Raw genomic sequence first — 13,458 nt, 5'->3', positions numbered from 1 at the left:
TGCCACTTGGTAACAACATACCTGAAGTGAATTGATCATTCTAAGAAGTTAAAAAAGATATTAAAACAGAATGAGTCAGGGGTTGAATGGCCAGCATCTCTTACTCTCATGCAAAACAGTCACAGTATTTGTCTTAATATTGAGACAGGTGATAGTTCTGGAAACTTTGCGAGCGAATAAAGTAAACAGAGTGTTATTTATCAGAAGCAAGAGTCACATTGTTAACTGATCTTGGAGCTATAAGAATTTTGTTCAAGCCCTAGATCTATCACCTGCTAATTGGGGGCCTTGGAAAAGTCTTGTAGTGTCACTGCTCCTGGCTCATAGAATGGGGCGTAGTTCTGGCCCACCTGACTCACATGATATAGTGGAGAGGAAGGTGATTTGCAAACTAATTATAGCGCCATATAAATATGTGATGTTGCCCATCGGAGCATAGGCAAATTGTTTAATTTTCCAAGGTCAGTGTCAAAACTGATGGAAGTCTCTCTGGTATTTTGAATATGGATATAGTTTTTTAGTAATTGTGAATACCAGGATTCTCTGGATGGAATGCGTTCTGTTCAGCCCTGTTTGGGAATACTGTATTAGAGGGTTTATTGTTCTCGTCTTGTTTTCATGTATCAACATGGTGATTCAACATTTTTTTACATTACCAAATGATCACTTTGATAAAACTAGTGACCACCTGTTGTCAGCGAAGTTAGTACAGTATTGTTGACTGTATTCCCTGAGCTGTACATTACGTCCCCAAAACTTGTTCATTTTGTGGCTGGAAGTTTGCATCTCTCACCCTGTCCTTCACCTGTTTCACCCTTCCCTCCACTCCCCCATGGTCTTCTTAAATAGTTCAGTTCCGAATTGATTCTGCCTTCTGGCTTTGAACAGAATAGGAGGAGGTTCCTTGTAAAACAGGGTCTCTTCTGGGTCTGCTCTTCACCTGTTAATCCATGCGAGTCAGGAATGAAATGAGCTTGATCCAAGAACTTAAAAATTCTAAACCTACCTTTTGCCTCTTTGGGAGATTTGCTCTTAAGATAACACAAATTTATTGAGTGGCTGGTACATTAGCATCAATACAATATGCTTGCAGGGTGTGAAAGAAGCCTCAGTAAGGTGTTAATCTCAGTAAGATTTTAAAATCCAGTAAGATTAAGGATTCCAACTTACATTTTGAAATAATTTCAATTTAGAGGAAACTTGCAACAATAATGCGGAGTACAGCATCTTCACACCTCGCTCGAGGACCCTTTGACACTCTGGTTCACACAACCCACTCTGCTTGACACAGGATATTGACATGGGGGAGACACTTTGTTATTTTCTCTTTCTTAATTTTTTTTTTTGGTAGAATGTCTGGAAATGATAACGCTGCACACACAGAAGTGTTGATGTGGGTGAGAAGTTTGTGTAGGATGTCCATTCCTTGTATGTTTGTTTGCATCTGTAAAATTTCTCTTTTCTTACCCTTTCCTGTTGCCTCCTTCACCCACCCTTCCCTTCCTTCATTCTGACACCCTGGTGGTGAGGCACAGAGAGACTGATACTTGTCAGGTGTCATGGTCTGTACAAACCCAGGATGGCTGACAGGTGGAATTGCTCCCTAGTGCCTCTGTAGGTCATTTTGGAAACATTGTTCTTGTTAAAACACATGAGTGGAGGGATCACTGAGCTGATGTTAATGATTTATCCTAGAACATTCGTGGCGTGTTCTCAGTGGCATTGCTGTGCTTGAAGCCCCGATCATTTCTACGTGGTGCTAGGATCTCCTCTCTGAATAAGCCAGCACAGAGTCTTGACCGTGGCTGCCTGGTTCTCACGTTGCTTCACACTGCTGTGTAGGGGCGGGAGCTATTCTCATTTGACATCGGCCTGTGACTTGCGCTTCCTTTGTTGGCGTTTGCTGAGGGTGGACTAGGAGCTGCTCGGGCGCTCGAGGCCTTGCGTGATGCCTCACCTCTTCGCTATGCCATTTTGCGTTTCGCTTTGTTGCTCTCAACCTCAGTTTTCACCTTCGTCACCTTGCTCAGGGACTTCTGGAGCAGAGAGAGGAAAGGCGAAAACATGAAGTCTGAGAAGGAGCAGGACTTTGTCAGAAAAGCCCTCTAAGAAGCAGACTGTCTTTCCCTTACCCATTAAGCCGAGACTCCCATCCCAGCATCTGTGTGTTGCGGTCTGTTCTTTGACTTTTATCTGTAGGTTTTTAACTTTTATTTTGAAAATTTTCAAACTTCTTGAACAGTTGTAATAATAATGCAGAAAATTCCCATATACCTTTTACCCAGATTCACCAGTTGTAAGCCATGTTCCATTACTTTGAGCTCATTCTCTGATCATTGTCCTGTGTTACTTCTTCTGAATTGTTTGGGAGTAGGTTACCTACGTCATACCCTTTACCCCCTAATACTCCACTGTGAGTTTCCTAGGAACAGGATATTTTTTGTGTAATCACAGTTTTGTTATTAAATCAAGAATTTAACATTATACAGTTCTTTTTCATGAACCGTTCTTATTCCAGTTGTGTTGAGTGTGGCATGTTTTCCTCTGGTACCAGTGTCAATCCAGGGTCATACGTGGCATGTAGTCAGTGTGCCCTTTGGTCTCCTTTATCTGGAGGGATCCTCAGCCTTTCTCTGTCTTTCGTGGCATTGACACTGTAGAAGAATACAGGGCCAGGTGTTTCTTTCACAGAATGCTTCTCATTTTGGATTTGTCTAAGGATTCAGGTAAGCATTTGGGGCCAGAATACTTCGTGCAATGCTCGCTTGCCCTTCTCAGTGCATCAAATCTGGACACACAATGTCCATCTGACCTTGTTGGTGATGTTGACTTTGATCACCCTGCAGCGTGCTCTCCAGATTCTCCACTGACTGTTTACTGGTTTTCCCCTTACAACTCATAAGCAGTCTGTGGGCCATGCAAATATCCTAATCTAATCCCCACCTCAAAGATTTAACATCCATTGATCATTCTTGCCTGAGCCAATCTTTATAATTTGGGTTGCAAAGTGGTGATTTTCCAACCCCACCACCCCCTCCACATGTAACCCACTCCTCGCCCCCCAGCCCCTGGCAACCACTACTCTACTTTTTGTCTCTATGGATTTGTCTGTTCTGGACATTTCATATGAATGTAATCATACACTACGTGGTCTTTTGTGCCTGGCTTCTTTCACTTACCGTAAAGTTTTTAGAGTTCATCTGTGTTTTATGTTAGAACTTCATTCCTTTTTATGGCCAAATTATATTCCGTTATATGGATATGCCACATTTTGTTTATCCGTTCATCAGTTGATGGACATTTGGGTTTCCACCTTTTGGCTATTGTGAGTAACGCTGCTGTGAGCATTCTTGTACATGTTTTTGTGTGGACATCTGTTTTCATTTCTCTTGGGTATATGCCTAGGAGTAAAATTGCTGGGTCATATGGTCACTCTATATTTAACATTTTGAGGAATTATCAAACTGTTTTCCAAAGTAGCTGGTCTTTGGTTTTTAATATTTTGTTTGCAGTCCTCTGAACTCAACTTTTAACTGATCAGCAATAAGATACTTGTTTCTTTAAAGCACAACTCATCTTTTCTTTACTTCCTTTGGCTCTTTAAAGTTTTAAACTTCTCCCAAGGGAAGAAATGACCTTTTGGAACCAGTAAAGTTTTGACCGATATAATTGTATTCATGGAGGATTTTGAAGGGATGTATCTTAAGAACAACCTCGTGTAGCAAGGACACTTTGTTGGGAGTCAAGCGGCTGAATTACGGTTCTTCTGATACTTGTCTGCTTTGTGGTGCCAGGCCACTGTGCCGCTTGGTGAAGTGCTGTAGTCCTGTCACCTGTGGGGAGGGTTGGTGCCGCTCCCTCCCATCTCACGGGGTAGTTGCGAGTGGCTGTGGAGATGGGCTATGGAAAGGCCCTTAAACATTGGCCCTGTGCAAACATTGGGCATACTTGACTTTCTGTGACAGTTTGCTAATTACGTAGAAGAGAGAGCTCTAACAGAATAGGAAAGAAACTTCAGTTTCTTACATTCTGGGGCAGGTCTAACCCATTTTTGAGTCTTTCTGTAAATTAACATTTTTGAGACCTACACTTGGATAAGCATCCGCCCTACTTTACCCCCAGCTTTCTGGAATAAGCTTATTTCCCACCTCCCCCCCCCCCCCCCCCAGAACTACAGCCTGGAGTATATATGACCACTGCTTTCAAGACTCGAAGTAATAGTAGGGAAGTGTTATGTTGGAAGTGAGCCTCTGTTTCTTTTACAGCTGCGGAAAGAACTCGGGCAGCGAGGGAGCTAGCGCTGTGCGGGGCCGCCTCTCGAGGAGTGCATGGCCCCCACGGTGCCATCAGGAGAGCCCTCTCCCTCGGGTGAGGCCAGTCCTGTAGGGCTCTCTTTCTGGATTTCACCTCACAGCCAGAAGTGTAATGAGAAAAAGTGCTTCTCATTATAGAGTCTTGCGCAGAGCCATAACAAAGCCAAGACTTGACCTGGATTACAGTGAACTGTGAATGTCATTATTTTGTAGTGACAGCCTGCGTGACTCACAATAGAGCAAAAATTTTACCTCAAAATTGGGATTTCCAAGTTTTTGTTCTTGAGATTCAATGTTGGTTTATTTTTTTGCTTTCATAGAGAAATGATTTTGTCCACATCTGTTCTTAATTCCATGGCTATTTGCTTTTCCTACTTTTTAGTCTTCCTCTGCTGTGAAAAATCGATCCTGCTAAAAGCTGTTCAGTCTTCTTTTTTCTTTCCAGGGAATATTAGTTTATTAACACCTTGAGGTCAAAGATAAGGGTTTGTCCTTTGTCTGTTCTTTTTGTCGTTGTGTCTCCGAGGCCCGAGGTGGTGGTGGAGGGAGATGCTGGAGCTTCCTCTCTCCTGGCCCGGGGACGTGTGTCTGCCCACTCCGGTGAGCGCTCTGGGTTTGACGGGCTCTGCACTTCTGCAGAATGTCCTTGCACCCACTCCACAGTAGCTGTGTGACTTGAGTAAAGATACTTTCTTAATCGTTTTCTACAAATTTTAATTTTCCTAATGAAGAAAATACCCCCCCCCCCCGCAGCCCCGCCTCTCTTTCCACTTCTCCTGTGCTCTGTCCCACGCTTGTTCTGCACACATCAGGCCTTCAGTTAATTCTTCGTAAAGGAATGCTGGTGCCAAGTTCATTCTCTGTGCACAGAGTCCTGCCTCTCTGTTACAGTCACAGTTTGCTCTCCTTAGAATTAGGATTTTTTTTTTAATTGTGGAGCATTTATTTTTAGAGATTTCACGTATATCGTTTTTTACAAACTTTTGCATCTTCTTTTCCTCTAGTAATATTACCTCATATTTTCTAATGCTTTATTTTTATTTGTTTCTGGCAAACCCTGAGAAGTAGCAGGACAGTTTTGTCCTGCCATTGAAACTGGGAAGTTAAAGCACAGAGCTTGTGTTGTTAAGTGACGTAGTGCTCACTGAGCACCTCTGTGCGCTGAGCTCTCCGGGTTCCGTGCCACGTACTCCACAGCCCCACGGTGAGGGCTTGGTTCTGCTCTCTGTATTTTACAGATGAAGACATTGAATCTTGGGGAGGTAAGGCATAAGGTGACCTTATAATTTATTGCCCACACCAGGACACTATTGAGTGTGAAAGGGGGTGCTCCAGGACAACAGGGGCAAACCAGGACTGTCCCCAGTAAACTGGGACGTGTTACCATCCTACCTAAGTAAGTTGCCCAGGTCTATACAGCTGATCAGTGGCAGAGCTGCTTCCTAGGCTCTCGGACTCCAGCTCTGCGCCTGCCTTGCCTGTACTCGAGCGCCTTGTCCACATCAGCTCGTTCTCGGCAGGGCCACAAGAGCGCCTGGCCCCTTTTGTTTTGCCAGCCACTGCCCCACTGCAATGAGCACGTGGGCATTTTGCTGCCCGGGGCACAGGCCCTTGCTGTGAGCTCCTGTGTGCCAGCTGGTTGCCTCACGGTGCCCCCCTTTCTGCTGAGGCTGCACTGAGCTCCCAGTGGTAGAGGCAGACTTCCTTCGTGGTGGCAGTCCTATGAGCCAGCAAGGCAGTCTAGTGCCTTGGAGGGAGCTGTTCTTCGTTTGCTGATTCGAGAAAATTAGCCAGTCTACCTCCAAGACACTTCCAGTGCAGACCCTACACAGCAGAAAATGACGAGAGCGATCATGCTGTGGAGGGTGGCACAGGGTGCCTCGGACACGTGGTGGCGGGGAGGAGTCCTGAGGAAGGTCCGTCAGCAGGGTTCTGAAGGATGAGTGGTGCCAGAGAAGGAACAGGGCCTTTGGGGTGTTGTATGAAAAGATTTGGGAGAACATGCCTCAAGTGAAGACCTGTTGGTAGAAAGGCATGCACTTTGGAGTGAGACAAATGTGGCTTTGAGCTCCACTGTCTTAGATTTGACCTTGGGAACATTACTTCGTTTCTCTGACCTCCTTTGACTGTAAAATGGGACTTCTACTTGCCTGGCTAGGTGTTTGTGGGCTGTCAGTGAATACACGTAAAGGATACAGAGCTCTGTTAGCTCATATTTGATGGCCATTAAATAAAAGTTAGTGTTGTTACTGTCGTCATTTAATTATGTCTGAGTGGTGGTGTACTCAGGAGGAAGAAGTGCGTGGCGACCTGGAGGGATGAAGGGATGGAGAATGTCCCCTCCCCAGTGCAGAGTCTCTGAATCCTGTCAGCGGGGAGGTGGCGTGATCTGATTTGCTTGGTAAAAAGATTACAGTGGCATCAGAGGAAGGATGGTTTGAAGGGGTGAGCCTGGAGGCAGGGTGATTACCACGGTAACACAAGTGAGAAGTGGTGGAGGCGTTCGGATACCAGAGAGCAGCCAGAGGCACGTGGAGGAAAGATGATTTGGAAATGCATTTGGGGGGTAGAATCAATAGTACTTGGTGCAAGGAGACAAAAGGAGAGGTGGAGGATTGAAGAATATTCTGCGGATTCTGGTTTGAAGCCTGACAGTTAAGTGAAAGAACAGGTTGGTTTGCCGTTCGGGGTGCCCATGCGGAACATTCAGGTGGTCCACAGGCAGGGTGAGCTCAGAAGAGAGACCGGGTCAGAGAGGAAGGATTTGGGACTCAGCAGAGAGCAGAAGAATTAATGGGAGGGCATGAGAATCCCCTGGGGAAGAGAGTGTAGAGGGCAAAGGAAAGACCATCACGTTGCGGGGAGTTTAGAGTGATGGAGTCCACAGAAGGGGCTGAGACTGAGTAGCTAGACAGCTAGGCAGAGGCCAGGAGGGAATCAGGCCTGAGAAGTAGTCCTTGGTGGAGCAGCTCAGAGCTGCTGCTGACCGGGAGGGAGTGTGGAGTGTGAGCCAACAGTTAGAAAATTTGAGGAAGTGCGGTACTGACCAGCCCCCGCCTGGAGCAGGTTGGGTCTGCGCTGGAGATGAGCTGCAGGTTCTTCAGATTGCTTTCCCGGGAGGACGAGGATAAAGGAGAGCGCGTGCTGCCTCAAGGCCCCTCGGTTCTCTGAGAGGCACGCTGCCTGCGCGAGCTCAGGGTGAGCTGTGGGCAGGACTGTGGGCAGGACTTGAGCAGGTGAGGGTTGACGTTGGGAGAAGGATGCCTGGTCGTTGTGGGGGTCCAGTGCAGGTCTCATCCTGTCCCCCCTTTCTCTTTGTCCTGCGCTTGGATTGTGTGCGTGCGCAGAGCGTGCATATTTGTATCCACGTCTTTGTATCTGGCAGACATCTGATTGGAACTGTCTTAAAGGGATAATCTCATTATTCGGGACACATAATAACTCTTTAATAAAATCGTCTTAAATATGTAGTCCAACTATTCTCATGTGTTAGTGGATCTTGATGTAAATAATAGATTATTTAATACTGTGGACATTATGTGAATCGGTGGACCAGATGATCTTCCTGCTTCAGTGTAGTTCTAAAATTTTATTATTCCACATATTTATAACTTAATTTGTAAAATACACGTTATTTCAAAAATATAAACTTTCATTTCCTTAAAAATAATCCCTAATTGGTCCTCTCACAGTTGGACTACTCTCTGCTCCCCTGCCCTGCTGACAGTGTGGAATCTGCTCTGTCTCCAAGACAGTTGTCATTCCTGGTCAAATTTGCCTGAGCTAGCTGTAGTGTGTGCCCCTCCTTTTCAAGGAAAACGCTGTCTTAGTGTTTTCTTTTATATACTTCTAAAACATTATAGACGTTAGGCATGAGAAGCACTCCTGTCACTTTTTTCACATGTCTAATGTATTCCCAGGACGCACGTCCCTTGCTGGCCGGTGCTGCATGTTGGCAGGAGTTGGTGCCTGAGCCAGCCCTGCCTCCCATGTCACGTAACACAGCGCAGAACAGACCCCGCGCAGGAAAGCAGCACTGGGGCAGGGGCTTCGTGGGGGCGGGGGGGGAGCTTTGTTATTGCAGCTTTTTGGTGATGCAGATTCAGGGCAAGAGAAGTTTGTGGGCCGTGAGTCTTGGAGTCCTGATGTTGCACAGATGGCTTAATGACCAAAGGGTGTTTTAGAGCGATGGGGCACCCTGAGACTACAAACCTGTAGGACTTAGGACTTTCATTCACTTTAGAAACTATTAAATAGTTGCAAAGCTGAGTTGGCATCCCTCTGGCAGATTGAGAGCTTTGGCACACTGGCCCTTCGTGCTGCGAGGCTCCCACTCATGGCTGGGGAGACCCTGAGGCCGGGACTGCCCTCTCCATGGGGCAGGCTTCGCGTTAAGCCTCTGACCCTTAGGATGTGCGCGCCGAGGGCTGTTCTTCCCTTCGAGCTCATGACGGTGGTTCTTAGATTGTGCAGTGTAGACTGTGCTTGCCCGAGTGCCCCTCATCTCCTCTCCTTGACTCATGCTTATGTTTTCTCAGGGAAACCATTTATTCTTTACAGTTCCCAGCACATTTTAGTCTTGAAGAAATTTGTGTCGGAGGAAATAGTTGAAGCCGTACAAGAAAGAGAAGTGAATTATTATTGTCCTTTTGCTTCATTGCAGGGATTATTCCTCAGGTCACCTTGTATCTCAAAAAATTCATTAACACGTCAATTAATTACTGAATTTTTGTGTTGAACATATTTGTTGAGGTTTTTGTTTGTAGTAGATTTTATAGTAGTGGGGAAATTTTCATAAGAATTTTTAAAACTTGCAACCCATATTAATATTATTAGATTATGAAGTTTTAGTGTGTCTTGTGTGATTTAAATGTGGTTGCTACAAGAGCTTACAGAGAAAATTGTTTTTAATGCCTTTGGATTGTCTTAATGAGAATGTTGGATTAATTTGATAGAGGGGAAATGCCGTGTTAAAATTGACATTCAAATTGACATTGTAACTTGAACTTTGCAAGCTTTCTTCACGCCCTTTCCTTGCACAGGCACAGAACAGCGTGCGCCTAAGAAGAAAAGCCCAGGAACAGGCCTCCTCTCTTGAGTTTCCTGATGCTGGTTCTTTCCTTCTGTTCCACGTGCTGTTGATCTGAAACCCCTGCTCGAGGGCAATGATGTGCCCATAGTGCAACGCCCTCTAGCTGGGATTCAGGGAATGCACACCCCAAACTACACTCCAGTTTTATCTTATGTTATGTAGTTTGGAGGGGAGATTCTATTGACAGCATCGTTTATATATTTCTCAGGCTCTTGCACATTTTCATAACTTTATTACAGAGGAAGCCTTATTAAAGAAGAAGTAAATTTTAAAGTATCGAGTAGGGCATTTAGCCTCTGCTTGGCTTCGAGGCTTCCTTTGTGTTCAGAAACTGTGGATCCCGAGGGTCCGGTTGGAGGTGGGCAGGTGAGGCAGGCAATTTCATTACCCCCAAGGGATTGTTTTTTTGGTTGCTGAAAATGACACAGACTGTCAGCGTAGCACCAGGCAGGTGGGAACTTGTTTGGATGATTTAATTTTTTTTCCTAACTTGCTTTTGAGCATGAATTATCCAGATCAGTGTCTGCCAATCATATTGCCCACATGGTTGTCAAAAGTCTACTTACTATTCAATTTGATGTCAGCATTGTGTAATTTAAATTCTGTTTTCCTTACCCCAGTACCTTTGAAAAGTAGTTCTCAGTTCTAAAGTTCTCCAAAGAGATCAAAATTTATACAGTTGTGAAAGAACCAGTTGTAAGACTGCACAGGCACATGACCTGAATTTACTTCTTGTTTCATAAGGTTTCCTCTGTAATAGAGTTGTGAAAATGTGCAACAGCCTGAGAAATATAAAAACGATATTTTCAAAAGTGTCAGATAATCTTCCCCTTAAAATGTATTTAGCCCCTAACAAAGAAATACTTTTTTCTTTTCTTTATAACTTCATCTCCTGAATTTCAGGCAGATTAACCAGGAGATTCTGAATGAACATTGGCTGCATTTTCCGTGGCCCCAAATCAACTGTATGCCAAGAATAGAGAAGATGGGCACAGTGGCATCTTGTGTGGATCTTGGTGCCTGCAACCCGGCTGCCGCCTTGATTCGGGGCTTTCATTAGCATGATGAGCAGGACACTTGTTGCACACGGCCCCTCTCGGGTAGGGGTTTCCGTGGATTCTGCAGCAGGTGCTTGCCTGCTTGGTTGCAAGTGTCCCGTTCTCCTGATGAAGGAGGTTTAGGGTCAGGAGTGGTGGCGGTGACTTTTATATGTGGAAGAACAAGGAATTTCCCTGTATGAAAAAAGTGTTTTTGTGCTGTTCTTCCTGGTAGTGTTAACATTGCTTGCTAAGACGTTTTTCCTGTGGTCTGGTCAAGGTTAAGGGGATGATGTTCCTTGGAAGAATTTTGAGCCCTGTTTAATTGTTATTGTCTTGTTGCCATTGTTTTCTAGCATCCTCCAGGACAAATAGCAAGGAAATACAGCTCCTGCTCCACTATTTTCCTAGATGATAGCACAGTCAGTCAACCAAACCTCAAGTATACAATTAAATGGTGGGTATACAGATTTTTGCTTAACTGAATGCTCTTTCTCTTATTTAACCTGACAGCTAACTGGTTGGTTGTGGGATTTGGGAGTGGAAGATTGGGCAGGGAAAGGCCATTGACAATTCAGGAAATCCTTTTTTTTTTTTGGTGAGGAAGATTGGCCATGAGCTAACACCTATGGCAGATCTTCCTCTTTTTGCTTGAAGATTGTCCCTGAGCTAACATCTGTACCAATCTTCCTCTATTTTGTATGTGGGATGCATTCACATCATGGCTTGATGAGTGGTGTATAGGTCCACGCCCAGGATTCGAACCTGCAAACCCTGGGCTGCTGAAGCAGAGTATGCAGACTTAACCACTATACCACTGGGCTGGCGACCGGGAAATCTTTTTAAAAAGTGATGTTGGTTGTTAAAATGTAGGGTGTTCAAAATATTTGTGCATATTACTGTTTACATAAAAAGACCAATTTTTAAAATTATTTTAAATGTAGATTAAAGTGTATTTTTTGACTTTTGTGCATACTTTCTGCCTTCCCACTTTTTATAAAGTGGCATCCTGGCATAACTCTGATAACATTTTACCTTCGAAGTAAAGCTTGGCTCCTGTGGTTCCCATTTGAGACTCGGGCTCTGGTAGACAGCAGGCCTGCTGTAGCGGAGGGTGCTTGCCCCGAGCAGGGGCGTCTGAGTTCTCACCAACGGGGGGAGGGTTTGGGGAAGGCCCTTCTCTTTGGGGCCTTATTTTAAAATGGGGTTTAAGAGAGGAAGGGGAGTGTTTGGATAAAATCCTTTCCTTTTGGGCTTCAGTTCTCTTATTTTAAATTGGGGTATGAGGGAAGGAACACTGGTTTTCCTGTCATGTTCCTTTAGCATTGTGACGATAACAACCCTTGAGAGAGATCACAGACAACCTGTTATGCTGGGGTCTATGGTCTTCAGGTCAACTCTGAGAAATCTGCAGTATTTTATTTCTGTGCTTTTTTGAGAAGGCACACACCTAACAGTCTATGTTAGCATATGGAACAAGTGTTTACATTTCCAAGAAGTATTCTTCTGTTCACTGGGCTGGGTTTTCAGGCTTAGAAGCCCTGTTCTGATTGTGACTGCATGTGACAATCAGGCGGTGGGACCGTCCCGGTCCTCTGTTGGCAGGTGGAGATTGGGACCACTTGGAGGGAGGATGCCTAATCTCTTGTAGGCTTGCACGTTTCTAAGATCTAGATGGAAATGTGGCTTCTTCCCTCATTACCTTGGCATTTGAGGGCATAGCAAAGGACCAGCAGGCATACACCAAACAGGCACCATCGCAGCTGGGAAAAGGTGTCTATGTCACAGTGCCACAATGTGTGGCCACGACCGAGCCACCTCCTACCCTTGGGCCGAGGTTTACTGCTGGGCAATGGGAAGTGCAGCATCTCTTGGAAGTATTTTGTAGAGTAAATCGTTAGCAGTTGTGGAGAGGGGTGGAAAGCCCTAAAGGTCTGCGGCACTCTGTGGCGTTTGGCATCTGCTCGAGATCTAAAGATCCCAGATCGAAAGCAGCTGACCTCCCTTCGCCTGTGGGATGCTCCTCCCGGGAAGCGAGGCAGAGTGGACCAGAGGGCACCTGCACTTTCAGGGCCGGCCGGAGCTTGTGGGAGTGACAAGTGGGTCTGACTCAGTTGCTCAGTGCTTCGTCCTTGGATGATATAAAATTGCCACTGGGGTGACAGAGACACTTAGGAGCCCGATGGGAAAGCTAGGTGACAGTTTGATATTGGTTTGTCAAGTCGAGGAGGTGCAAGCCCCTCAGTTACAACTGTGCATCTGTGTCAGTTAGTGGTTCCAGCCCTGGCTGCCCCTGGGAGTCACCTGGCAGTTTAAAAACACACTGGTATTTGATGTCTTGCCCTACGGATCTGGTAGCCCCTCTAGGAGATTCTAATAGGCAGCCAAGGTTGAGGACCCCTGATTTCACTGGACAATGGCTCTCCTCTCCCCTTCAAGTTCCTCTGAAGGTTTTAAATAAACTATAGGTTAATACATGGAGGAAAAGAAGCTGAAAAGCTGGACCGGTTAAGAAAGCTGACTGTCTAGACGAAACATTGAGTGTAGATGCCGTGGCTTCCTTGGTGTTCAAGACATGTTATCTGCACCACCCAAATTTGAAATTCCTTCAGTTCAGTTGTTTCAAAAAGTAACCTCTTTTTATAAATGTGTATTTTGGACTTGGGAGCAGTGCAGGGTGGACCCTAACTGAAGTAGTACCATCGGAATCCTTCCCTGTAAACGCCCGCATCTCACACTTGGCTTGGTTGTGATCAAGGAGCTGAAGAGGTGCTAGTGGCCTGGGTAACCCTCAGCCAGGGGCCTGGACAGTGTGAGGGGAAGGCATGCTCAGCAGGGAGAGGACGGTCAGAAAGAGGCTAGGAGGAGGCTGAATCCAAATGTCCTCCTGTTCTCAGATTTTGCCTAAGCCTGTCGGAAGGAAACTCCTGTTTTCCTTCTTTTTTTGCTTTCTGTGCTTTCCCTGAATCCAAGGCCCTCGTGACCCCTCCCCCCAGACATTGAAATTGATGCCACG

The 13,458-nt window shown here is 45.5% G+C and overlaps 1 protein-coding gene across 6 annotated transcripts in view; it reads left to right on the top strand.

Annotated features, from left to right (window-relative positions):
• The window catches only part of CCNY (cyclin Y), a 205,633-nt gene that overhangs the window by 159,300 nt on the left and 32,875 nt on the right, over nucleotides 1-13,458 (top strand). For all 6 annotated transcript variants that reach the window (XM_044762370.2, XM_070500909.1, XM_070500908.1 and 3 more), the window contains one exon: nucleotides 10,799-10,899. In XM_044762370.2, the coding sequence (XP_044618305.1) occupies nucleotides 10,799-10,899 (101 nt within the window). The remainder of the gene's footprint in view (nucleotides 1-10,798; nucleotides 10,900-13,458) is intronic.

The sequence above is a fragment of the Equus asinus genome, chromosome 29 (genome assembly GCF_041296235.1).
Source record: "Equus asinus isolate D_3611 breed Donkey chromosome 29, EquAss-T2T_v2, whole genome shotgun sequence".
NCBI classification, from domain to species: domain Eukaryota; kingdom Metazoa; phylum Chordata; class Mammalia; order Perissodactyla; family Equidae; genus Equus; species Equus asinus.
This window is presented reverse-complemented; position numbering and strand designations above follow the sequence as displayed.